General features: G+C 37.3%; 1 protein-coding gene across 5 annotated transcripts in view; it reads left to right on the top strand.

Annotated features, from left to right (window-relative positions):
- Positions 1-882: 882 nt before the first annotated feature.
- The window catches only part of LOC132160138 (TSC22 domain family protein 2-like), a 39,535-nt gene continuing 12,575 nt past the window's right edge, over positions 883-27,842 (top strand). The window contains exons 1-3 of one of the 5 annotated variants that reach the window (XM_059569867.1): positions 883-2,880; positions 3,479-3,529; positions 8,532-8,595. In XM_059569867.1, the coding sequence (XP_059425850.1) occupies positions 1,454-2,880; positions 3,479-3,529; positions 8,532-8,589 (1,536 nt within the window). In that variant the 5' untranslated portion in view covers positions 883-1,453 and the 3' untranslated portion in view covers positions 8,590-8,595. Of the gene's footprint in view, positions 2,881-3,478; positions 3,530-8,531; positions 8,596-9,438; positions 9,502-27,842 lie in introns of those variants that run through there. The other 4 variants (XM_059569863.1, XM_059569864.1, XM_059569865.1 and 1 more) reach the window with 4 other exon arrangements.

Raw genomic sequence — 27,842 nt, 5'->3', positions numbered from 1 at the left:
CAGCAAACATTTTTCTGTCTACATTAGCTGCATTCCTCCTCGCCTCCTGCGTGAACTTTTTCCAAAAGGCTAAACAAAGAAGAAACTGTGTTTTGTAACATGATTTTGCTAGAAACACTTGAACATGACTAGGCAAAAATCAACAACTAAATCAATTTTTATGCATTAAGTAAAAAAAATATTTAATACAACAACTTCAGCAAAATAATTGGTTTATATGAGTGCCTGCATGCATCTGTGTCTATATGTATGTATGTATGTATATATGTATATATATATATAGACACACACACACACACACACACACACACACACACACACACACACACACACACACACACACATAATTCCTGCAATGTCTAATATTCTGTTAAAAATGTCTGTTAAAGGTGGAAAGCCTGTTCAATATTTTAAATATTTTTTCTTTCTTCCATAACCAAATCCTGTCTGGGTTCGCAAATTTACATAAAACCACTTAAAAAACAACAACAACTACAGCCAACTACAATCAACAAAAGTAAATGACCCTTATTGAAATGTATGATATGTAAATAAAGCAGCCAGACAGTGTCTAGACAGAGAAAAAAACATATATAATACATAAGCATATATAATATAATATAATATAATATAATATGTGCAGTTCGTAACAAATAAAACATGTTTTTTTTAAATTCATAATTGAAATCATTAATTATATTATCAGAGAGTCCAATAAAAAAAAGAGTAATACAAACATTTATGAAAATCTGTTTATGTCGATTTGCTTCCCCTGGCACTTGTTAAAAAAATAATAATAATGCGTAGTGGTCGGTATTCCCGACTGGGTTACGTACGCTTGTGCGCAGTCCATCCATAGAGCAGCGCGTGAGTTACGTAGCCATCTTGTGTAGAGCAGTCTAGAGGAAGCGGAGCCGTTAGCTCGAGATCTGCACTGACAGCCGACAGACTGACAAACAAACCGTCATTCTGCTCCAGACAGACTGTGTTAATGTGAGAAACGGGGATCAAACATGCGTTACGACGTGTCGAGATGTCTACCCGATGTATTTTGCGGAGGATATGTGCCTTTGAAGACGACAGAGCGCTAAAAACGGACTGCGCCTCAGAGTCGCGCGAGTTCCGCGACTGGAGAGTTTCAACTGCGAGGGCGGACTGAGGGGAAACTCTCACTCCGGGACATGGCCTTCGCTTAGGCCACGGAGGATAAACACACGGGCTCGCTAGGATTAAACACAGCTGGAGTAAAGCTGTCGTTGTGTTCGGAGTTTCAGTTTAAAGGATTTAAAGGACTAAAAATGGCGCGATGAGGACGGAGCTCTGAGGGGAGTCTTGCGTTAGCGTGACGCTAACCAAAAATTACATGACATTTTCATATACATTGCGTTGCTACGCTTACATTGGAGCTGTGCGCTGCACTCTGACGTGTTGAGATACACTTAAAGCTGTCAAAATGTCTAAAATGCCGTCGAAAAAGAAGAGCTGTTTTCAGATCACCAGCGTAACGCAGGCTGCGCAGGTGGCGGCCAACAGCAACACGGACGACACCGAGAGTTTAGACGACCCCAGGATTGAGGACATGTCCTCATCCGAGATATACGACATGTCCAAAACTGGAGATTTCGAGCCTGAGGCGTGTGATGTGAGTTTATCTGATGAATCACTTCATAACGAGGCCGAAACATCTGGGGCGAGTGCCCAAGATGCTCCCATAACGAACATACCTGGTTCTCGCAACGCAAGTGCGTTTCATATGAACCCACCTGTCCGTTCAGTCAGCGGGTCTGTATCTTCCCAGTCTTCGGTTGCATCTAATGCACCGTCCAGCATCCAGACTTCATCAGTTAGCAGTTCTGCCACAGTAAGTACCTGCAGCTCCCGTTTCAGGGTCATCAAGTTAGACCATGGCACAGGTGAACCCTTCAAAAGAGGTAGGTGGAATTGCACTGAGTTTTACGAGCGGGATACGGACAATTCCTCGTCCGGCCGGACTGTGGATACCATTAAACACGCAAGCGGCGCGGATCACAGCGCGGACAGGGACGGACTAGGAGTCACTGGAGGTTCGATGGCTGTGCATGTTGGGTCTTCAGTGTCTGCGGTAGAGCCACGTACAGATAGTGGCTACTTATCTGCACCATCGAACCCGTCAGTGGAGCTTCAGCAGCAAACCCTAGGCATCTCTCAGCAGGGATTAGGGCTTGCAGCCCAGAATGCCCATATCAAATCTCCAAGCATGCCTTTGGCAACTCAACCACAGCCATTTTTTCCTGTGCAGATTCATCAGAGTGTTATTCCATCAAATCAGTCCCAGACGGTCTCGGTGGCTTCTCTTCCGCTCGTGACCCCGCTGAACCAGGGTCCGTCACCTGTTATGACTCCTGCAGCGGGAAGCGCTGCACACGTGCTTGGATTAGTTCCCCAGCCCATGGACGGCAGAGGGCTTCCCATCGGCCAGCCGGAGCATGTTCAGGGGCTTTTACAGCAGCCGGGCATCAGCACGGCTCTAGGCAGCGTGTCGGCCACAGCTGTTGTACAGCAGGCACCAGTGACGCTCATTCAGCCAGCGGTAACCGCGTCTGTCAACGCCCTCGCTGGGGTCCCTGGTGTGCAAAATGTGCCTGCTGTTATGTCCAGTGCCTCTAATGCCCCCCAGAGCATGCCAAAACAGACACCACAGAATCCGACTCAGGGAGTCCTAGGAGGACTGGGTGCGCAGATGACCCCCGCTAACTTTAGCCAGCTCCCCACCGGCGTCGCCCAGGCCGTGGAGAACCAGAGGAAGCCCGGCGGGCTGCTCCAGAGCTCTGTGCTCATGGGAACACCTGCTGTCAGCAGCCTGTTCGGAATGGCTATATCCATTGATGGGGATGAGGACAGGTAAACCTCTATTCCTGGTGTTGCACACTTTCGATTAAAAATAGCTCAAGTAACAGATTCTGTAAAGTAAACCAGTTTATCACAACTTTTGCAGGTGTTGCAAATATTTACTTTCCAAAGTGTGTTACCTTGAAAATAGCAGTTAATATTGTTGCATCTGAGTCAAAATATGCGTGTTGACCCTTTTTTTTTTTTAAGTGGGTAGTTTTTCACTAAACTTGTCCTGGAGGCCCCCTAAATGATCCTTTTTTCACAGACTGTGGTGACTCTCTTTCATGTTTATTAAAATCGTAAATCAGGCATGTCCAAACCTTGTCCCTGAAGGGCCACTGACCTGCAGAGTTTAGCTAGTCCAGACCAAATTAAACACACCTGATCCAGCTAATCAAGGTCCCTCCAGGCAAGTGTGTTGAAGTTGGTTGGAGCGAAATTCCCAGAAACAGGATTGAACATTTTTGTCCATTTTTAAAACAATTTATGTAAATTATAACACTGTACTTTGTGTTATATCACCTTGGCATGAATTCAGTTAAATCAGAAATCTAGTTACTGCTGTTGTGTGGATGTTTCTAATATAATCTCTCTGTATTTTATTTAGTGGGAAAGGCATAGAAACACTATTGTGGACTTTTGAATTCCTTGGCTCACGGTGAGTCAAATGCATACCAAAATGTATTTATATGATGACTTCCGAGAACCTGGTAAATGTGAAAAAAGGTCCATTCCACATTTTGAGTGTCACCTTGACATTACACATCTGATTTATATTACATGGACATATAAAATAAGAAGGGGTCTCCAGGTCAGGAAACCTATTTGTGAACTTAATAATTGAAACTTAATTTGTAACAATGTAATGATTATTTCTTCAAATCATGTTCTACCAGATGTTTTGAGCCAATTACTCCAAATCTGTTTTGCATATTAAGAATGGTTAGACTAGCTTTTTTAAAAGCACACATGGCTCAGAAATGTGTAGATCTGAGGAAGCACCTAGCCTCTTTTTGTTTTTTATGCACATAGTTATTTCCTCTGTCCTGCAAACCACTTCAAACTTGATTTAAAAAGGCATCCTGTGGTTATGAGCATTTCATTGGTAAAGCCTTTGGAAAGTGTCTGACTCAAGCGATCTCATTTTGTGTTTGTGGAAAAAATTCACAACAAATTTAGCCAGCGCATTATCCAGCTCCTAAAGATTTGTTTTGGTGCCACTGTTTCCTCCTCATATGCTTTTCACCAGAAGTCGAGCTGTTTATTTAGACTGATTAGGTGATGTTAGCATGTGTTTCCTATCTTGTGATGTACAGAAGCTCTCCACTCTATGCACTAACACTGATAAGGCCTTCACACATGTGTAACATCTGCATGATGTTATTTATGCTGCATATGGACGTTGTTTACAGTCAGCAGTTAGTAGAAATCTAGAAAAATGCTGTCACCTTTAACATATACAGGCTTAGATTAAATTGTACACATTTGCGTTTATCTTTGTGTAGGGTTTTAGTAAAATTATCTTTTTTTGACAATTAAGCTGTTTAAACCAAATTATTTAGTAGGTTGATGCACTAGATGCTGGTTTTAATGAAACAAAATTACTAGTACTACTAATATTTTACAGTGTAAATGTTTTTTTCTTTTGTGTTATGTAGACTTTAACTTTTGTGCAGGACCGATTAGGGAACGAATATGCAGAAATAACTGAAGGATGTTTAATGTGCATTTTTATTTTTGTTGAGAATGCTTGGAAATATTGCAACATGGGTGGCAAATGTTATTGAGGTTAAAGGAACGACAGCAAAGGGTGAGCTTTAAAAATAGCTTATTTACCGTCATTGATGGTAGTTGATATGCTTTTCCTCTGTTTATTTTGTTGGCATAAATGCACGCACACTCGTATTTGGGTAGTGAGATTTACCGAAATGATTGGGAAATAGACAAGGCAACAGGTCAGTTTTATCATGGCTTGATATTATTGAGGATGTGAATAAACTTGAAAAACAAAATGAAAATTTGCTGAAAATGTTTTCAAAACTTTGCATTCCATTACTTCACCAATGGATGCTCTGTGGTGAATGGGTGCCGCCAGAATGAGAGTCCAAACAGCTGATAAAAACATCACAATAACCCACCCACCCCAGACCATCAATTAAAATCACCTGAAGTGGAAAAACTGTGTGTTTGTAGAAGATGGATTCAAAATTAAGACATTTTTACTTCAAACTGTTGCTTCCAGTCATCTTCTCTGAATCAGGACAGAAATCTGCATAGATCAAGCGCTGTTTATAAGATATAACAGTCCAAAACCATTTAAAATAAATATTATGATCTTTCTATCAGCTGTTTGGACTCTCATTCTGATGGCACCCATTCACTGCAGAGGATCCACTGGTGAGCAAGTGATGCAATGATACAATTCTCTAAATGTATTCCCATGCAAAAACAAACTCCGCTACATCTTGGATGATTTGAGTAGGAGGCCATTGAGGTTGCTGTTGAAAGAAGGTGAGGTTGTTCCAAACCAAAGACATTTTTTTTCTCACCTTTTAGACTAAGATGTGCACATCAGCGTTTGAGTAGAGTCACTTTATACGAAAGATCGTTGCATTAACTGAGGATGATGTGAGATGTCTCGGTTCTCTAGCATATCCATCCTCCTCCACTGTATACACAGGAAATGACCCTTGATAATTTTGACTTTCACTCATCACTTTCTGTTCCCCTATAAACACCATAAGAAAGAGGAAGTGACCTTTTAACAGATATGAAGATATGAATCACTTTATTGACTTACCGACGGTTGGAAGCCATGGTGAACGCCTCAGGATTTGTAGAGAATGTGTTGCAGGGTTTGAAAACAGCTTTGCTTTGAATGCTGTATGTTTGAACAGTTGCAGAGTTTTGTTTTTTTCCTTACGCTTTTTTTTTTCAAAGAAAATTTATTGCAATCCTCCGTTGTTGTAGTTGTTATCTTCCAAAGGTTGTGCAACTACATCTACCTGACTAGTTGGCATCTTTATATTCTCAAAAGTATATGTTTATCGATTTTGAAAAATTAGTATAGTCTGACATTTTTACATATTTTGCTTTGCACCCCGGGTGTTTGAGAAATAGCAGTAGCTGAAGTTAGTTTGTTTGAAGAGCAGGTGTGGTGGTGAGGTCTTATTCCTCACAGTAATGGTGCAGGTGAGTCAGTCCTCCCACGGCGCTCTGACAGTTAGGTGTGTATATATATTATGCCATCATGCTTTCATGTTTTGGAAGACGTGCCCTTGTACATGAAAGCATTGACCCTACAGCTGAGTCTGTAACTGACTCTTTATATGAAGCTGAAGCGTTAGAATGTGTGCTCACTTCTTTTAACAGACTAGTGACATTTCTGTCATCAGAGTCTTAGGGAACCAAATCTCAAGAAGGTTGAAGAAACCATGGTAAAACCTAAGAGATTAGTTTTAAACCGAGACTTTTTGAACAAGTTAAAAATATCATAATCAATTCAAAACCCTTGAATGTTGAAAGAAACTGGTCACACAACAGATTCTTCCATAAATGAGGAAGTGTTACTTACAAAATAAATTTTAACGTTTTTCCACATCGTACCAAAATTGTAAGATCTTTGTAAAACAAGATATTTTTGATGAAATCCAAAAGCTTTCTGATCCTCCATAGACAGAAACACAACTACCACGTTCAAGGCCAAGAAAGGTAGTAAGGACTTCATTAAAATAGTCCATGTGGCATCAGTAGTTCAACTGTAATGTTATGAATCTACAAAAATACTTTTTTGTGCAAAGAAAATAAAAAGAATGACTTAATTCAACAATTTCTCGTAGTTCATAAAATATCTGTTGAAGCAAGCATTAATCGTATACCTGAGAGCAGCCACTGACTATGTGTTTCTTGGAGGTTGGTAGTACGTTAAAGAATGATTAAAATGACTTTTACATACTCCAGGTGACCTGTAAATGCGAGAAAAAACTTTCCATTGCAGTTTTGCAAAATATTCCTTTTACAATTTACTTGAAAACCACCAAAAAGTTTTCGCAAAATTGTCATGTTTCCATTGGTTGAAGTTTCAATTCACAATTTAACTTTGCACAATTTGAAGGGTAATGGAAACGCAGCTACAGATCACATTCAGAATAATCAATCTATAATTGCTTGTAGAATTACACTTGTGTTTGCTTTTTGTTTGTAAGTGTTTCACTAGTAATGCTAAATTCACATGCTGAAACTTGGAAAGCTAGCAGTCTGTCAAGGTGTTTCTGAACATAATACATGTATTCAACATTGCCAACTTTGCACCTGGGCCACCTTAGGTACAGTTTTCGATCCAAAACAATTACTGTATGACAACAGAAATGAAGACTTAAGCTTTCAGCACAAAAACATATAATCTGCTCGGCATGGCAGAGCAACAATAACTAACCCTGACTGTAGGAAATATTTATTTTTTAGATATCAGTAGAGCTGTATTTGTCCTTCATGTTGGTGAACTGCCAGTGTTTGCAAATTATGTGGCTAAAGATTAACCATGAATTATTAAACAAAACATTTTCCCGAAGTGGGCGGGGTTAAATGTGTCAGATGCCTTGCCAGCTAATGGTGTGTTAGGTGTGGTAAGCATGGCAATCTAACGGTGATAGTGACCTTATTTTGCCAAATGATTCAACTCGTCACTTGACACTGACACAGTTAAGATGTTTTTTTTTTTTTGAGTCTCCTTTTTCTGTGTCCCTGTATTATAAACCGTTCATTTTAATTTCAGTTGATAGCAGACATCCTGAAATATGAAGAAGAGTTTTTGTGATGCCCTCTTCTTTGAATGCTCTGTATCTATGTGTTCTTTGTTATTAGAGCTTATACAGCTCTGTGTACAGAAACCTGTTCCTGCGTAATCCTCTGCCAGCTTCACGTCCCCAAGGTAATTCCATTCGTCAGTTGTCATCTTTTGGTGGAAACATGAAAGAATATTTCCAGAAGTGTTTGTTGTAAGCACCATTTGAGGGAATTTTGCCAATTATCTTTTCTCTTTGTATTTGTTTCCGTTTTGTCTTTTTGACTGAATTTACGCAACCATTTGTTCAACAGATACTAAGCCCACATGGAAATTTTTGCAAAGAGTTCTGTAGAAAGCTTTGCAAATTTGAGTACAAATCTATAAAGTCCTTCATTTTCTTTATGTTGTGTGCGTGCACTTTTTGCAAATGTACACCTTTTTTGGACTTCACTTTGCAAGCTCTACTTATAAAAAAAAAGAGGGAAAGAAATTATTAAATATTTTGCCTTAATTGCCTACATTACATTCATGTACCAGTTAGAGTGTAGCACACTTATCTCCATTCAACACATTTTGTTTCATAATGGATTTATTCCACAGATTCTCTCCCCAAACTACCTTTTTTGTAACTAAATGGTGCTTTATTAATTATGAGGTTTGACCTTCTGTGTTTTCTAAACCAATACCATTTCTATCACAACTTCTGTTGGGTTAGAGACAGCTATTTTATAGCTGAAAATGGTAAATTATTCAGTATTGTATTCAAGGCCAACCTTTGGACCAAGACTCCATTTAAACATTTGGAATAATTGTGTGTATGTGCGTGTAAGATGCTTTAGATTTATAATTAGCTTTTTTATTATTATGATTATAGAAACAAGAAGTCATGGCAGTTCTGTGGAAGCCCATTTCTGCCACTGAATAAAAGATAAAATATGGTAATTGCATCCTTTTTCTTTTGCAATTTTTTTCATAATCTCACAAAGACTTTTTCTCGCAAATGCATTTTTTTTAAAATATATATTGCAATTCTGACTTTTTTTCTTGTAATTGTGAGATTATTCTGGGTATTTTGAGATATGATCTTGCTATAAAATTCTGAATTGTGTTATATAAACTCGCAGTCATGTGTTATGAAGTCAGAACTCCGAGATATAAACTCACAACTCTGACTTTAATCAGAATGGCCAGATTTAAACCCATAATTCTAAAACAAAAAGAATTCAAAATTGTGAGGGGAAAAAATCTTGAGTTGTGATACAAAAACTCTCAGTAACATTTTTTTGTTCACTGGCAGCAGTGAGCTTGCACACAATTCCAGTGAAGTCAGATTTAAAGATAAAAAAACCTATAAGAAGTGAGTCTAGTAATTGCTGCTCAAAGTATAATAGTCACTTTGTAACATTCACTGTGTTGCATGATCAACCAAAGAAAATCTAATTAATCTTCTTTTAGTTAAGCTGTATAAACTTGGCTGTAAATCAATGTGATCATTTGTGTAGGGGATCCGTGTCTCACACTCAATGGCTGTTCTGACTTTTCCTGTTTGGCATATATTCACTCTGAACTTTGAATACTTCATGCCAGTAGCTTGGGGCTTAGACGCCAGAGCCGTTTCACACCCTGAGCCTTTTCACTCTTCGATATATGAATGGCCATTCAACTTTGTCTTAAAAGCCCTTAAGGCATCACAGCAAATTTGTTTTGGTTTTTCCTTTTAAATCTTTGACATTATATTACCTTATTTATCTCTCTCTCTCTCTTTTTCTTTTATCTGCAAGGAATCCCTCCACGGCTTTCTATCAGGCCTTTCCAAACGGCAGGTCAAAGGCCATCAGTGATGGGTATGATCACTGTGTGTGTATTACATTGAACTCTTGGCAGCCGTGAGTGTGCATGGAGTGAGCATGGCATTTGTGGAAGTGTTTCAGGTCTAAGTGTCTAACATCTGTAACTCTTGTAAAAATGTTTGTGAAATCATGGAATCACGGTTTACTCACCTATGACTACTACCTCTTCTGAGAACTCTGGAAATGTGAAAAGGGTCCATTGTTGACTCTTTTGGCTTGGGCGCTTGCTCATCTCTCTGAAAGCCATACACACCAGAGTAATGAGAGCATTTAACCTGTTGACAACAAAATACCCATTTATTAACATATTTTTGCTGCATACTAATCCAGAGGTTATATTACTATTGTGAGGCATATGTGGATGAGGGCTTACAGTATGAATGAAACAGACATGTATTTATAGCACACCAAGCATTATTCACACCACCCTATTTTGGGTTAAAATTTGAAAAATAATACTTATCTCTGTAGAAATGTAAAGCAAACATGAAAATCCATAATGTGTTCACCAGTATTTTGCCAGTATTCATTAATGTAATAATATGCCTCATTTAGGGCCCAACTACCCACCCCCCAACCCCCCAGATTTTTTCAGGACTCTTTTATAATGGTTAAATCAGGATTTATTAAAGGGGTCATATGATGTTTTTTTTTTTTTTAAAGATCGTTATTTTGTGTATTTGATGTAACAAATATGTTGACATGCTTTAATGTTAAAAAGCACATTATTTTTCAAATACTGTACATTATTGTAGGTCCTCTATGCCCCGTCTCTCTCAAACGCGTGGTTTTCTACAAAGTCCCTACTTCTGACAAGCGCAGTCTGCTCTGATTGGCCAAGAACACTGCAAGCACTCGTCGGAATTGTAACAACTGTTCAACACTAACTGTGTTACTGAAACCACGCCTTCTTTTTGGTACATTTGGGTAGCATTACACAAATCTTCCCACATCATGACGTAGACCTGTGGGGACGTGTTTAACCCTCTGGAGTCAATTAACGCGGATACTCGTTATGAGTCATTTTCTCCTGATGACCCCGAAAAGAACTTAAATTACACTTTCAGTTTTAATCGTACAGATAAGAGCAATACATCAATCGAATCTGTAAAGGGTCTACTTTTTTTGTATACAGACATAATAACAACAAAACTTTGTGCACTTATAAAATAAAGATAACAAACAAGGTGTGCTGTCTGCAGCCTTTGTCTGCGCTGATCTTTATTTACAAACATGTCATTAAAATGAACTGTAACTCCGTGAATACTCAACGAAGATACATGAGAGAGATATCTATAGAAAGCTTGACATGTCTATTTTTAAACTAAATAAGTGCCGTCGAAAATAGATTTTCTGTGATAAAGTAATCCATATGAAAACAACGCGATGTCTGTTTTTCATGTCTCCCTTCATTATATCTAATGAGACCACCCCCCCGCGCTGAATTCGCTATTGAGATTCAAACTGAAGCGCGCGGCTTGAATACGCCCATAACAGAAGAAAAAGCAGCGAGCCTGTTCTTCAAGTGTTTATTTTACTGTTTGCTTCGCGATGAGAGGAATAAGACATAATTAACCCCGAAAAGATGTCATGTGGTTGAGGATTTGAAAAAATGGATTTCCTCAGAAGAAAAAGAATGAAGCACTTTATTCAGCAGAGATCATAAACATGAGTAAGTCTCTTTTTATTTATTTATATACTTGTACTAGTTTTCACATAACGTGTAAACATTTTACTAGTTAGACTTTTTCCAAACTATAATTCCTGATTAAATGTATAATTAAGTGAAACATTATGAAGTTTCAATAACAATATACACCATTCAAAAGCTTGATGTAAATAATATAAATGTAACTAACAAATTTAACAAAAAATGCTGTTCTTTTAATTTATCCCCCCTAAAAAAACTGAAAAAATATTCTCAGCTCTTTTCAACATTATTAATAATAATGATGATAATAATAACAATAAAACATTTTTTTTGTAGAAAATAAGATTGTTAAAAGGATTTCTGAAGGATTGTGTGACTGGAGTAATGATGCAAACAAATTAGTTTGAAAGTCAGCTTTGATTGTTTCTAATAAACTGTTTAACTGCTCCCCCAAGTGGATATTAAATTGTTGTGGGATAATTAAATATATTCTAAATAAACTACAAACATAAAATTATATAGATTTATTTTGTTCTCACATTCTCTCTTGTAACTCCTTCCTCTCAGTGGCACAGATGACTGAATGGCTCATTATGCAGCTCATTATGCAGCTCATTATGCGGGCCTTTGTCTTCTCAGGTGTAAATCACAATGATATTCATGATAGTTGACGCCTACTCACATATGACTTTTACCAAAAATTTAATAAAATTAAATTTAAAATTTAAATCAATATATTGTTTAATGTAAGTAAGTAAACAAGATGATTTTCACATAATTTAGAAAGAAAAATTCTAGGCTACAAGCTCCAGTTCTCAAAAATCCCGGGAACCATTGTCCTTTGTGTTTTTTTGCCTTATTCAAGTGTTTTAACATTTTTAATTTTTCACAAACCACGCATAATATTTTTTTCTCAAAAACACAATCATGTACATACATGCTGCTCACATATTATTACAGCCCAGTTTGTGCTGATTACAGTGAGATTAGACTTTACCCATTCAGATATTTATAAGAAACTGAAAAAAAGCACAAATGTCAGGGCATGACAAAACTTCTCCAGGCCCCAAAAAATACCCTTAGACTCCAGAGGGTTAAACTAGGGATGGGCGTTTTCCACAAATATCACATTCGAATATTTGAGCTCACAAAAAACGAATATTCGTTTATTTAAATTAAGTTTAATGACACAGACGTTATTTTTCAGCAACATTTATTGTTTCCGTCATTTTGAACAAGCTTACACACAATAAGCTTGAGCATTACACATCCTGTTTTGTTGCTGAAAACCTTTAACAATGCGTGCAAACAAACAAAAGTAAAGATTAAAAGCAAAAAAAAAAAAAGTGAACAAAGAAAAAACGTAAAGCAGCCTGCAGCAATTAGGCCATTGTACAGAATGTAGCTTACACTTAACTTTGAAACTTTGAAACTGTCAGCAAATCTTTTTTGCTTTTTTTTTCTATTGTTGTCAGGGCTTAAAGTATTCCGGCACCGTGCCGGATCTCCGGCGCGTGGCCGTGAGGAAAAAAATAATAATATAATATTCGAGAGCCAGCAGATGCAGTTTAATAATTTCGAGCCAATTTATTTCTTATACCAATCATATAAGAGGAACGCAGCTTTAACTAACGTTACAAGCCTATCAGAAGCAGATAAGGGCGTGTCCTTGCAACACAGGATGATTGACGCTCATACGTCAATGTCACGTTAGCGTTGTCGGAGAAAACAAAAATGGAGCGTAAGTTTATGAAGCCTTGGGATGATGTCCTAGACTCCTAGAAATAGATAAAGGACTCAAAAATAAATGGCGCTTTTTGGCAGTTGGTGCAAGAAACTGAGAGAGCCCGGGGCTTGTTTCTGCATGATTTGCTCGAGGAAGCTTCTGTATGCCAGCAGCGGTAAGAAAGTGCTTGCTCGTTATGATTTATGTCGCGTTCCAGGCAACCCGTAACCCGTGTTTTTCCAACCTTAAACCTGTGAAAGTGCACTGGAACGGCAGTCAAACCCGTGACTTCCCACCCGTGAACTCGTACTAGATCGATGTACTCTGAGTTCTGACGTCACACAGCATGCGAAACAACAGCGCCTACGGATGCAGTGTTTATGCAAGTGGTACACGTTGAAAAATAGATTTTAGGACAATGTAACGTTGCAATAAAATTAATAATCTAGCAAAATTTCCTTGCGCTCAGAAAGTTTGGCGTGACTTGCTTGGAACGGTACAAAGTCGTTAGTCGTGGTTTGAAATAGTGACTTGCGAGCTAAAACCTGCCTGTAACGCAGCACCAGACTCCGGTCATAGAGCCGCTGCCTGTGCACTCAAACTTACCACGACGTTGCCGGGAGTAGAGACCTGCGCGGGAGGGATTTTTTCGTCCCGCTCCCGCAAAAATATGTTATTTTCTCCCACTCCCGGCCGCAAACAATCAAGTTTCGTCCCGCTCCCGCCCGCAAAATCCCGCGGGTAAACGTATAGTAGTTTTTCTTTTTTTTTTTTTTTATACATTGCATATTCTGCCTGCTACTCTTATTTTTTCACTTGCTCCCCTGTTGAATATAAATTTAAAAAGAAACGGAAAATAAACAAATGTTTAGTTTTATTTGCGTTTAATTAAAAGTATGAACATGAACAAGGCACTTAGAACATATAAATACAGTAAAAAAAAAAAGTAAGAAATGTAAATAAAAAATATATACCTATAATAATAAGGCTATATAGCCTAATAAATTATATAATAATAATAAACCTGGATTTATTTCAGTTTCAAAGGAAAAGTAGGCTAGCTTATGGGGCCTGAGCAATTCATTCAAACATTTAACAAAAAATATCCTTATTCCTCAATAACAAAATAGACCAATTTTAAATATTAAGCTAAATAAATAAATAGAAATAAACTGAATTGACTAAAAAAAATGACTACTTGTGCCCATGCAGGAATATCATGTCGTTCTCTGTTGAGGGCTTCAGTTTAATCCGTCTCTGCTTCAGTATGCGACCGCAAATACTGAAAGCCCTCTCCGTTGGTGCGCTAGCTGGAATGCAAGGTACATGGCGTGTTTGCTTAATCTCGGAAATTCGTCTTTTCCACCACTGGAGGACATCATCCGGTCTGTGTGCTTCTAATCCATCCAATTTGACATTTAAATATATCGCTGTTTCGGAATCAAATTACGCGTCGCTGTCTATGGTATCATCCGCATCCTCCCATTCCGCAAAGTCTATTATTTTATTATGTATAAAGGTCTATTTGTTTCTAGTTCCTTTATTTTGTTAGATATTTACACTTTGCGGAAGTCCCGCAAATAATTTTATTTTCCCTCAACCCGCACACAATAATATCTTGCCGCCCGCGTCCGCATTCCCCCGTCAAATATTGTCCCGCGCCGCACTCGGTGGCACTGGGTCCCGCGCCGCACTCCCGCGGGAGTGCAGGTCTCTATAGCCGGGAGCAACTATTAGCTGATACACCGTTGTCTATAACTGACCATGTCTGCGATTAAAAAATACGTGTGTGCACATTTATAGCAGAAAATGATTTGTCATTCAGAATTTCGCAGCCACTGGTCACCCTGTGTAGAAAACTGGCATAAGACAAAAAAAGCGTTCACTAGCCTGTTGGTTTCAAATCAACATGCGAGTTACATCCCAGAAAAAAAAGTGATAATAGCCTTGATTTCACTTCTAATCTTCAGTTTAGCAGTTCAGTTTTTGAGCACTTAATTATTTAAGCACTTGTTATTGTTTAGAAGTTTATTTGACATAGTACTTTTAAATAAATGGTGCCAAACATAATCATTGAAGAGATTCACGTCTATCTCAGTCTGTTTACCATTTTTTTAAGCACTTTAAGCTCTTGTTACTGTATTTTTGTTACTATCGTCAATATTTGAATTAAGTCTGTCTGTGGAGTTTCTCTCCAAACACCGCCCCCCCCCCCCAAAAGTTCAGGCTCAGGATTTTTTTCCACTTTAACCCCTGTGTTGTACATGTTCTTGTTAAGAAATACGGGCATGTAAACATGATCGGGGGAAAGTCGGCTCCTTAGTCTGTTAACAATAAGGCCGGCCGCGGAGAAAACGACGGCACAGACGTTGTCGGGACTCACAAATAACGGTGTGCTAAGCGAATAAGTTTTGTGAAGCGCTTCGTGTTTTCGTTTCACCACTGAATGGGATCCTCATCTGGTGGAATACATGGCTCCAGCCAGAACTGTTCCCACTCGTCTCGGCTGGACTCTCTGTAATCATCGCTGAGTGGGTTCATTCATCGTTGGTGGTGGCGACTGCATCCGCACCACTCGCATCAAGGAAAATGTTCAGATAATGTTCAAAAAAATTTTTTTTCTTCTCTCATGTTTTCATTGAGAAACCTGAGATGTTTGTGCCGAGGGTATAGGGCAGACGCGAGAAGAGGAGTTTTCACTGCATTCTCCAAGTTAGCGGTGTTTATTCGTTGCTTGAGAGATGCCGCAACAATGTTCTTTAATTCGGTCAATTTCTGTGATTCTCCACGGCATTTTTGAAGTACTGTAGAAGACCGCAGTTCTTAGGGGACGTTCACATATCGCCTCTTTTGCGCGCTCAAGTTCGTTATTTCCAATGTAGGCGCTGGTATGCGCGCTCATAATGGAAATGACGCGGAACCGATGTGCACGCGGTGCGACGCGGTCCCGTTTTTTCCAGGCGCGTCCGCACAGCATCGAGTTAAAAACATCTCAACTTTTCAGAATGCCGCAAGCGCACCGCGGGTCATTTGACAAGAACTAAACATTCAGCTTAATCCTTTCCCGTAACAACGTTGAAAGCTCAGCCAAGATGAAAGAACAGCTGATCATAGCTGTATATGGATTGCCATTTTTAAATAAATTTAGTAGCAGAGCTACTGAAAGCGATTTTTTTTGTGCTGCAAATCCATTTATCCTTTGCTGAAATTTCCGCGTCTTCATGGAGAGCGCATCATGGTTGCTTAGCAACGGCAGCAGCCTCAGGAGCGCTTCTGCCCGAGCGCTTTGGAAAGAAGGAGAAAGCGGCACGCCTAGCGTTTTCCACGCGTTTTTAGGCGCGATATCTGAGCGGCGCCTTATTGATTCATTAATTATTTTTTGCTTGCCTACATCTTCAAATATGCCATAGAGAATCACAGAAAGTGACCAAATTAGGTTTTATTGTGAATTGTTTTTTTTTATTGCGAATTTCGAATATCATTTTTATTTATCGAATAATTAGAGCAGAACGAATATTCGAATGTTTGACTATCTGTGCACACCCCTAGTTTAAACATTTTAGGGGGGCGTGGCAGAGTCTTAACTATGATGAAGAATATCTCTTTAAATTTGAGAATTTAGTCTTTGCAACTTTACAGATCTTCTTTATTCACCAAGAGCTTGTAACACTCCAAAGAGACAGGAAAAATTTAAATCGCATCATATGATCCCTTTAACGCTTAAACAGGCAAGAGTGGAAAATGATAAGCAAAAAATATTTTCTTGTCATTTTTTACACCATCTGAGCTTAAGTAAAACATATCCAAAATAATTTTTGAAATATTTGATATATTTGGGATTTTATGAGTTGTGACTCCCAGGTCACGTTGCCTGATTAGGGTATAAAAAAAGGACCAAGTCATTAATCTGTTAAATGTTACTGGCCTACTTGCCACTGCATGGTTAAAACAATTATATCCTATACTTTACCTGATGTAATGTTGACAAATTATATATCATTCAAAAGCTTACGAACTCAAGATTCAGCCTGTGAAAACCATTTTGAAATCGGACCTTGCTTTACCATAAAAATGGTACTCTGTTACCCCCCTATTTTTAAATAGGCATTAAAGTGCACTATCCAAACTTAAGTTGCTGTAATTTATGAACCCTTTGGAATATAACCTAAGGTTGGTCTCTTTTTAAAGAAGAAAATAAGCAGATTCTGGCAAAAGTGGAATTTTTTCAAAAAAATGAAGTATCAAAAAGTTATAGAAGTTTAAATGCACTGTAAATAATATGCGCTATATTAATTTTATTATATTTTATTTATTATAAATATTTTATGTAACAGGTTTTACTCTAAATGTCTGATTCCTGAATCTTGGGCTTTTTAGCTTTCAAATGATATATGATTTATGATGATTACTAAAAGATTTAGTAAAAGACAACAGAGAAAAAGACAACAACAAAAAACAGTGGCAAGCGTCCCACAGGTGGGACAGTGGCAGTTATGGGGTTAATTTCTTTTACCAAGATCCTCACCTAGTGAGGTGGTGTCAGGTTTTGTATTACACAATTTATTTGAACTACTTTATTAAAAAAAAACTTTTATAATCTTGACAAAACGCATATCATCAGAAAGTTCTGAGTCTTACAGTCCCATCTGCCAACTTTTTTTTGATATTGAGACTGAAATGTTTAAATTTGATACAGGAGAATGCATAAAAAAAACACCCAGTGGCTATTTTTGGTACAACGCCTAAAAATCTCATGGGAAGTTACATTTTGTGATATCAAATTAAAATTTAGAACACAAATTGGTTAGACATATGACTTTGATTTGGTAATTTTAGAGTAAAAACTATTTTGTAAAATATATATTTTACATAAAATATTTAGAGTACATTTGATTTACAGTAAATGTAATCATTTTATGAAGTTACTTTTTCTTTTCTTTTTTTAAAACAAGACCAAACTTATGTCTATATTCCAAAACAATCTTAAATTACCACCATTTAAATTTAGTGTAATGTCATGTATATTCTCAATTTACTCAATGTTCTCTTTTTTATACCCTAAACAGGCAACGTGACTCAGGAGTCACATACATTTCAAAACGTGTTAAATAACAACATACACAACATATGACTAAATTTCTTTCTTCAGCACCCTAAGACAATGTTCAGAATTAATGTTAGCAGTAATATAATTTTTTTTCCAAAAGAAAAGTAAGTTTAATATATAATTAACTACCTCAAAATCTGAATGTTCTCCACCACTGGCAGCCATGTTGGATTTAGATCAGGCTGACTAACATACCACTGAAAACTTGAAGCAAATCATGTGACCAGCATACTTGAGACAGACCAGGCATTGATAAATGATAAAAGGATTTAATAAAAAAATTGTTCTTATGCCCCAAAAAAGACAATAAAGACTATGTGACTCGTGGGTCACGTTGCCTGATTTAGGGTTAATCAAAAACATTGCCTAATTTCATGAAACTTATACAATTTAACATCAATTTATTAAAAGTTAACAAAAGATACATTGTTGGGTACGGTGACTGGGAGGAGACCTGTTCGATTCACTTCATTTTGTTGTGGCCATGACATATTAACTCGTGGAAATGTGATTAAGTGTCATGGCCTCGAGATGTTTTGTTGAGGGAACGACATTCATTTCTTGTTGCCACGAGTTTAATGCGTAAACAAACCTGTGTGACCATAGCAACCCGGTATTATTATTATAATTTGTATTATAATTTTTATGAATTTGTCAGCGCTATATTTTTATATTTATTGTAATATATATTTATTTCCCCTTTCAATTTGTTTATCGCTTTACCTAATACATTTTCTTTATAATGTTAATTATGCTAGTATTTGCTACCATATATTTTGCAAATACTGTAAATGCCTGATAATTATGCCAATAAAGTTTTTAACTTTATGAATTCATTTATGCCCGTGTGATTGATAAATGAGTGTTGTTTACATTTACAAATGAAACATAAAAAAAAAACGTTTTATATGTATATATATTAGTTTATATAAATATATCTGTCCATTTGTTGATGGACACCGTGCTGCGTTGCCTCCAAAAATTCTTGCTAAGTTGTCTCATTAAAATGTGTAATTTGTCGAACTATTTTTCTATGAGCAAAATGTCCATTAGAGGTGTTTTAAATGTGTTTCTGCATGAGTACATTGAGTACTTAACTTAAACCTCAGAGGCACAAATTGACATTTGATTGATTTGAAAATTCAGTAGTTCTTAAACAAAGGGAGGGATTGTACTGACAGTGAGCCAGAAGGATTTTACATTACCGTGAGTCATAACTCATTATATTCAAATTCATGTCAAAAGCAGATTTCAGATTTGCTTCATGTTTGCTCCTGTACCCACTAAAGCAAAGTGTTAACAACCATCAAACCATTGTCCTGAAAGGTCTCAAGACCTTAAGCAAGACTTGAGATTTATGTGATGTGCTTCAGTGCAGATCAGGAAACTTGTGCTTCTTATTTGACTATTTATACCACTCTTTTATCTCCATCCAAAGGCTCCAGGGCTTTTAGTTACAGGCAGATTTCCATGGAAATACTTTAGTTTGACAATATTTGCATATATTCGTGCAAATGCATTGGCTTTTTTCTAGATTAAGTTGTTGGATTATTGATACAGAGACTGATTATGTCCATTACATCTGTGAGCTGTAGCTGTTCCAGAATTATATTTGTATATGTTGAGTAGGAATGTTTCCCTCAAAAATCCTAATCTTTGGTTGGAGCACAAAGAGATTTGGCAGAATATTCAAACTGTTCTTCTCCACACAGTGAAAGTAGACCAGTTAGTTATTCACCAAAAATCTTTCCTTCACTCTAAATCAACTCTTTATGAAGCTTGACAGGTCATGGTCTAATTATTTTGTATGGACAAGAGTGGCCTGGACTATTTTGCGAAAATCTCCCGCTCAATTACACAAAATAAAGTAGTTTAGGCTCTTTGGAAATATGCGACCATTGACCACAAAACCAGTCATAAGGGTCAATTTTTGAACCTTAGGATTTATACATTATCTGAAAGCTGAATTAATAATCTTTCCATTGATGTATGGTTTGTTAGAATCTGACAATATTTGGCTGATGCACATCCCTGTGTGTGATAAGCAAAGTCAACACGCACTGTGGACCCACCCAGAGGTGCATTTTCTACCAACGCGCTCTTTAAATAACAAAAAAATAGTGCACCATTGACTTTAGACCAGATTTGAGTTGGTATATGGCACAGTCTATTTTCAGCTCCTTAAAATAGCAATGCGCCTGAACACACCTCTTTTTTAGACCAGCACGCCCATGGGTGCACAAATGGGCGCAAATGCATTCGCTAATTAAACGACGTGGTGCTGGATGGGAAAATGCGAACGGCGCCGGATTAAAACTAGCAAACACACTTGCATTGCACCTTGCGTCGCATTGCACCGGGTGTATGATAGGGCCCTAAGGTTGCAAAAAAATCTCAATATTGGGAAAATAGTCTCAAAAATGCATGTACATTTCTTGACCCTGGCCATGTTTTTGGATGTTGCTTCAGAATTAAAAAAAAAAGGTTAATGCTCTATCGTATTGGAAAATAACAAACACCCTACACCAAACCCAACCCTAAACTTACACAATAGTGTTAAGGGAAGAAAAAGTGATAGAAAAATTCGAAAAAGTGATATAAGAATTCTTGCGTTTATGCAACCCTGTTATTTTAACTTCCTTAGATGTTGGTTTGAGCTGTTTTGTCAAACTGTAGTTTCACTGGATTTGTACTGGAGCGCTTCACTTCACAAGTGCAATGGCGTATCGGGTGAGCTACTGAGCAAACCTACTGCATTTGAAAACCCATACATAAAAAGCTGTATATGTGACGCTAATCAGTTTTCAAATCTCGCAGCATGTGAAAAGTCGTAATATAATATTCTGAAAGTTAGGCTTTCTTAATCAAAACTCTAGACCTGTAAATTATACATTGTGTGGAAAGGAATAAATGTTGTTAAAGTTTTACTGCCACTAGTATTAATTTCAACTAGAAACTGCAGCGATTCATATGTATAGGTATGCAGGTATGGATTTGCAGAAAGGGATATCGCTATGTATTTCCAATGAGCATGCATAGAAAAAGTCATACTTGTCTGGAACAATACAAGTAAATGACAGTATTTTCATTATTGAGCAAACCTGCATGTTTTTGTAAAGATGTCCTCACAAATTCGGATAACAAAATCAGTTGGCGTTTATGATTAATTGAATTTGGTTACATTTTTTTTTCTTCACCAATGTTCTAGAAAACCGCAACGACTGGCTAAATCAAGCACAATGTTAAGCCCTTGGAAATCAGAGTGCAAATATGGGTTGTGTAATGGATTCCTTTGTGTAGGATTAGAATTTAAGAATGAAGAAAGCAGCAGAGCAAAGATTGTGAGCTAGCAAGGATTGTCATTGATTCTAGGCCAGCTAGTTCATGATCTGCTTATCCGTCCTTCAAATTGTTCAATTGTGTGGTTACATCTACAAATAGACTTTAACCTGCATTATGTAGTGAATAAATATATATATATATATATATATACTGCAAATATCTGCACATAGCTCACATTATTTCAACTTGGATTAATGTTTTGAATGATTTTACTTAAGATATCATTTTATATGTCTAGCTTTAGGATTAAAGTCAAATCAGTGTTTTTAGAAGTTGACTTAAAAATGACTTAAGAGCACCTCCTTTGGGTGCAATGTTCTTGTAATAAAGCAGCATTTTGACATTGGGCATGTACCACTTGACTTTTTCCATTAGCATTGTTGACTGGCTAAGTGTGTGGGTGGTTGAAAATGATTCCATATTAGATTGACTCATTAAAGTGCTTTCATAGTGTAGACTGAGGCTCGTCAGCATTTCCATCCTCATTTTCTCTGCAAAACAATGAATGCTTGCAGATTTAAATAAACCTTTTAACTAAGCCGTAGCATGCATTCTGCTAAACAGCAGGAGGCGCCTGTTGGAGTGCGTGTGGATGGAGGTGGTAACACCGGGTGATCCGCATGAATCACAGGGGCCCACATGACTCCCACCAGCGGTAGGAGGCCATTGTTTCTAGGCCAGCTGTGTGCAGACCAAAAACATTATGTAACAGCTCAACGAATCAATTAAGAGCATCTCTCAAGACTCTGGACTTGTTTACAACAAATGGGGTGTTGAGGATGAATCACTCATGACTCTGATTTCGAGCCGAAGAACCTACTTGAACTTTACATGATGTCCAGGACACTTGAGGGAAGATACCCTCTGAAAGACATTTTTAGCCCATTCACACTGAGTTTTTTTTTTCTATTTATGTAATCATGCTATAAATCTAAACACTTGACCATTGCATGTGCTTCTTTTGCAGTATCTCGCACATGATGATGTTTTTAGTAGTGATGCTCCAAAATTCCAGCAGCTGAAAACTTTGCCTGCAACAGCTAAACATGTCAGCTGTGTGCAAGGTAGAGCTGGTTGATAACATCTGTTTTTTTTTAAACAATCTTCATTTTGATGAACTGACATCTGTTCTGTTCAAGTTGATGCATGAACAAAACTAAACGTGATTTGTAACTCACCTACCATTTACATGATCTCAATAAGCTTTGTTCATTGTTACTTGTGATATGAAACAAAGGCTTTGAAATGAAAAAAAAGTCAAAATTCACACAAAAGCAAAATTTTAAACAAATGTTATTTTAATTGCTGAAATGGATCAGTTCAGTCAGCAGTGCTTTTGTCTCCTTTATTTAATGCATGATCTTACATTTTATTTTCAAATCAAGTTTTTGGTTAAATAAAAACTTTACAGTTTACTTTAGTGAATCACAGTTTTCTTTTCACAGTGTTGCGTCTCAGTGTGAATAGGGCTTAAGGCTTTTTTCTCATGTAAATTACTGCAGAATGTCTTGTTGGGGTTGCATGACTTCAGTTTTTTTAAAGTCAACATTAATGTGATGAAAGTTGAGTCAACTAGTCGATGTCCATATGGCTGTTGCTCCTATAACAGCTCATTTTTGTCAGTTCTTTTGTTTTTGGGTCGTCATATTTCTCACAGATTAGTATTTTACTTTTATTTTTAAAAAGTAAATGAAGCTCAAGTTCCAAAATTACAGAAAGTAATAACATAAAACTAGTGCATCATTAATACCCATAGCTTTATTAGACTAAAAAGTCAGCGTTATTCACTGAAATTGACTTTCATCTTGGTTTTCCTTGGCATGTTCATGAGAGAAGTAGACGTAGGTCCTGATTTGTGAACAAATCATTGTTTTGAGTCAAATATGTTGGTGACTCAGTTGCTCTAGTTAGCAAACCAGATCCATTTTTGAGTTAAAGCACCTTTGCGCTAAGGGTGTCCCAAGTTCGAACCCTTACTTGAGGACCTTTCCTGATCCTGGCTTGATCCATTCGCAGTGATTATCAATTGGTTAGTCACATAAAGCTGCCATATGACTTGAGAAATCATATGGACTACTTTAAGTCTGATTGTTCTCTTTGTTGTTTCACAGCTGAAGTCCTCAGTCATTGTTATAGAGGTTTTTCAAATTTGCTATTTTATGGTGTTTCACCATGTTACTCACTAGTAAAATTTCCAAGTAATGGCATTAAAACGCCAACCAACTTAATCATACGGAAATGTAAAAAAAAAAAAAAAAAACTTGTTTGCACTTAAGATGGAAATATCACGTTTTCAGATAAAGCCTAAATACCCTGCGAGTTAAAAATATCTTTGAGTACCTGTTCCTCTCCACATCTATCAATTTGACTAATACCAGGTTCTTTTCTAAAGAAATTAGTTTCCTCATTTGGGGGCATTTATACTGCCAGGAGGAAGTATCGTTTGTGTGTTTGGAAGTGTGTGTTTTAGTCACGATGCAACATGCAGAAAGATCTGACGTCATACACATAAACATACTGTGTGAAATATATTGTTGAGAATGGGGTAAAAAGATTTTATCATGTCCACAGATATCAACAAAACTTGCAAGAACTACATGATTCATTCATAAGCTCATTAAAAACACGTCAAATGTTGTTTCTTTAACTTTGAAAATTACACCTGATTTGCAAGTGTAGGGACTATTTAAAGTTGCATTCATTCATATATGTGACCCAATAGCCATCTGTACATAGTATGGGTCAAAATTATAGATTTTTCTTTTATGCCAAAAATCATTAGGATATTAAGTAAAGATCATGTTCCATGAAGATATTTTGTAAATTTACCACCATAAATATATCAAAACTTAATTAATGATTAGTAATATGCATTAAGAACTTCATTTGAACAACTTTAAAGGCGATTTTCAAAAAAAAAAAATATTTTTTTTTATATTTTGCACCCTCTGATTCCAGATTTTCACGTAATTGATTCTCGGCCATATATGGTTCTATCCTAACAAACCTTACATCAATGGAAAGCTCATTTATTCTTTCAGTTGATGCATGAATCTCAATTTAAAAACAAACAAAAAATTTGCCTTATGACTGGTTTTTGGTCCATGCTCACATATGTTTTTATTTTTCCATGGCACACTCTTGTTGATATTCACTTTATTAAAAGATAAGGATCTTATTTCCAAGTTAAGGAACTGCCTTTTCTGCCAAGAGTTAGTGGAATAACAGTGAACTTCACAGAATTTTGATCAAGATATATTTATATTTGTAAATAGTTTCCTTGATTTCTGGATTCTGTGGAAATGGTGCCTCAAGAATCGTAGATAATGTAGGAGGTGTTTCCTAAAGGTCATATTTAGGTAAATAGTATTGAATTCAGCAGTCAGTTGGTGTATATATAGACTAACATGCACTGTGTTTTCATTGCTTTATAAACATGGCAGCTGATCAGCTACTAGGGACATTGTTGTTTATGTATAATATACTTAATGCTCAAATTACATGGTTTTTTTTATTGACTTCTTTTCGGAGTTAATGACGTAACGCATACACTGGAAGCAACATTGGCCGAGAGTAGGAAACAATATGAAGCGGGGAGAAGTAGACCACTGAGGCGCCGTCGGATGCTAGAAGTAGGGATGTAACGATATTGACGATATCGCGCTATCGCGGTGGTAAACGTGTCTCGATATCGTCGTGGTTGGGTTACAATATTAAAAGGACAGGTGTCCGTCAAAAAGCAAGAGGAATAAACACAGTCCCGTGGAACAAATCATTGTTAACTACATAGACCATGATTCTTTGCGCTGCGTCGTCACAACAACCGTTGTTAAGCCAATAGGATTGCACGCTGTCCACACAAGCTCACAGCAAGCCAGCATGGCCGACAGCGATACTTGTAAGGATGAAAAAAACAAAACCAAAGTTGAGATTGTGCCTGCCCCTGCAGCTTTTAAATCAGATGTCTGGAAACATTTTGGTTTCGCCGTGTCAAAAAACGCAAATTCTCTCACAAAGAAAGTCCTGTCCGGTCATAAAACCCTGAAGGAGGCATTTTCAACAACTATGCCACACAACAGCGCAAGGGCTCAAGAAATCACGAGGTACATCGCGGAATACATAGCGTGTGATTTACGTCCCTTTTCTGCAGTAAATCTTTTGATCTTTCTAAAGAAAAACTTGAACATTAGCTAAAGGATAGTTCAGTGTTTTTCAGAAGGCTTTTTGCCAGACTATTTAAGCATTTTTTTTACTGTTTTTTTTTCTTCTCCCTTGCAATGTAGATATTTTGATCTTTCTGATGAAAAACGTGACCATAAGCTAAATGATAGGTCAGTGTTTTTTAAAAAGCTTTTTGACTGACTATTTTATTTAAGTTTAAGTTATGTTCCTAAATACCAGTTTTAAAAGGCTGCTTTTATTTGCCTTGCACATTTAAACCTGACTTAACTTGATCTTTGTTTGCACTTAAAGGGAATTCCCTATTGTTTACAATTGTTCTAGTTGCTCCTTAACTTTGAACATTGCACAGAAGCATCAGTTATGCAACCAAATATTACTATACAGAATATTGATGTTCCTGACTACAACTTGCACTTTAAAAGCACTATGTGATCAGCGTTTTATGTCGTCATGGATCCATAAATACAACAATAAATTGCCTGTTGACTGGCAAAAGCAGAATAAATGTCAGCATTTTTTCGCTATTATCATCACAAACACTATCGTGAGCTATTTAACAATACCGTGAGCTTTTCCACAATATCGCAATAAATATCGTACCGTGAGGTCAATACCGAAATTGTATTGTACAGTGAGATTTTGATATCGTTACATCCCTAGCTAGAAGCTACACCTCTGTTTACACGGCGCATGCATACAGGGTGTTTCTGAGAGAAGAATGTGCATGTTATGAAGACCTCAAGGGGCTGTATTTTCATCCAATGTCCTCGAAAGATTTACTGCCGGTCAGTGGCGGCAGCACTTTCTCATGTTCTTCACAAAAGAAAGCTTTTCATACGTTTAATCTCCTTGCCCAGAGGGGGGAAGTTCTTCAAAACACTATAAATGGGTTCCCTGAACGTGAAACGTCCTTAATGTGCTGGTGGACTGTAGCCACATCCATATTATTGGTCCCCAGGAAGATGCTGGCATTCAGTTGTACATCAAGCTGTTGTCGACCACAAGTTCTGGTCAGAATGTAGTCCTTAAGCTATTGTGTTCTTTACAGAAATTTCTGTTTTCATGTGTACAGATATGAACTCCATGTCTCCTGAACGATCATCACAGATGTGTATGTGGGCTGGCCGCACACATGACGCTTGATTGTTGTCCAACTCTCCCATTTTCCAAATGGCAGAAGAACAGGGTGACATGTTTCCTTGTGAGGCAAGCAATGTTTGATTTACTGTAGGTTTTTTTTGTGATATTTTTAATATCGAGATGCAAGTGTTTGCTTTGGATGTTCACAATAGCATTTTACAATATTGCATTTTTATTTTTAAACAGAGCTACATGATTGTGAACCGAGTTGAGGTTCCTGTCCATTTAATTGGCGAAGATCTGGCTTATGAAGTGTTTCACAAACCATTGAATGGTTGTTGAGAATGCCTTTGGGCAACTCAAAGGTCATTGGCAGTGCTTACTGAAGCGTAACGATGTCTGATGTCTGATTTAGTCGCTGATTGTTGTGTTCTGCACAATATTTGTGAGATGCACGAAGAAATGTTTCTGCCTGAATTTATTCGAAGGTCTCCGGGCTGGAAGTAAGGTACTAGCAGACGCAGCAACTACTGCAGAATTAGCTAGTTCTCCTGATAACTCATGTTCCTCATTCCTACATGGAGACAGGTCTGCCCAGTAACACTCCTGGGTTAGCCAAATGGCTTGTTACCCATATATTTTAACATAAATTTCTGGCTTTTGTTCACACAGGTAATGTTACTAGTTCCCCAACCAGGGATTGATCCCGGAATCAATCCTGGGATGTGTTTGCGTTCTCACAAAAGGGAAAGGGGTTTGAGAGGACTGCAGAAGTGACTGCTTCTTTATGCTAATACATTCATGAAATGTGAGACTGGAGCACAAAACCAGTCATAAGTCGCTGAGGTATATTTGTAGCAACAGCCAAAAAAACACTGTACGGCCAAATAAGCAGTTTTTCTTTTATGCCAAAAATCATTAGGATTTTAAGTAAAGATCATGTTCCATGAAGATATTTTGTACATTTCCTATCGTAAATATATCAAAACTTAATTTTTGATTAGTAATATGCAATGCTAAGAATTCATTTGGACAACCTTAAAGATTAATTTCTCAATATTTAGATTTGTTTTCACTCTCTCCGATTCCAGATTTTCAAATAGTTGTACCTCTGCCAAATATTTAACAATCGTAACTCAATGGAAAGCTTATTTATCTAAAATAAAACGACTCTTGTGACTGGTTTTGTGGTCCAGGGTCACAAACTGTTTTACACATCTGATTGCCAGTCATTTAATGGAAGATTC

This window comes from Carassius carassius, chromosome 16 (assembly GCF_963082965.1).
Source record: "Carassius carassius chromosome 16, fCarCar2.1, whole genome shotgun sequence".
Taxonomy (NCBI): Eukaryota; Metazoa; Chordata; class Actinopteri; order Cypriniformes; family Cyprinidae; genus Carassius; species Carassius carassius.
This window is presented reverse-complemented; position numbering and strand designations above follow the sequence as displayed.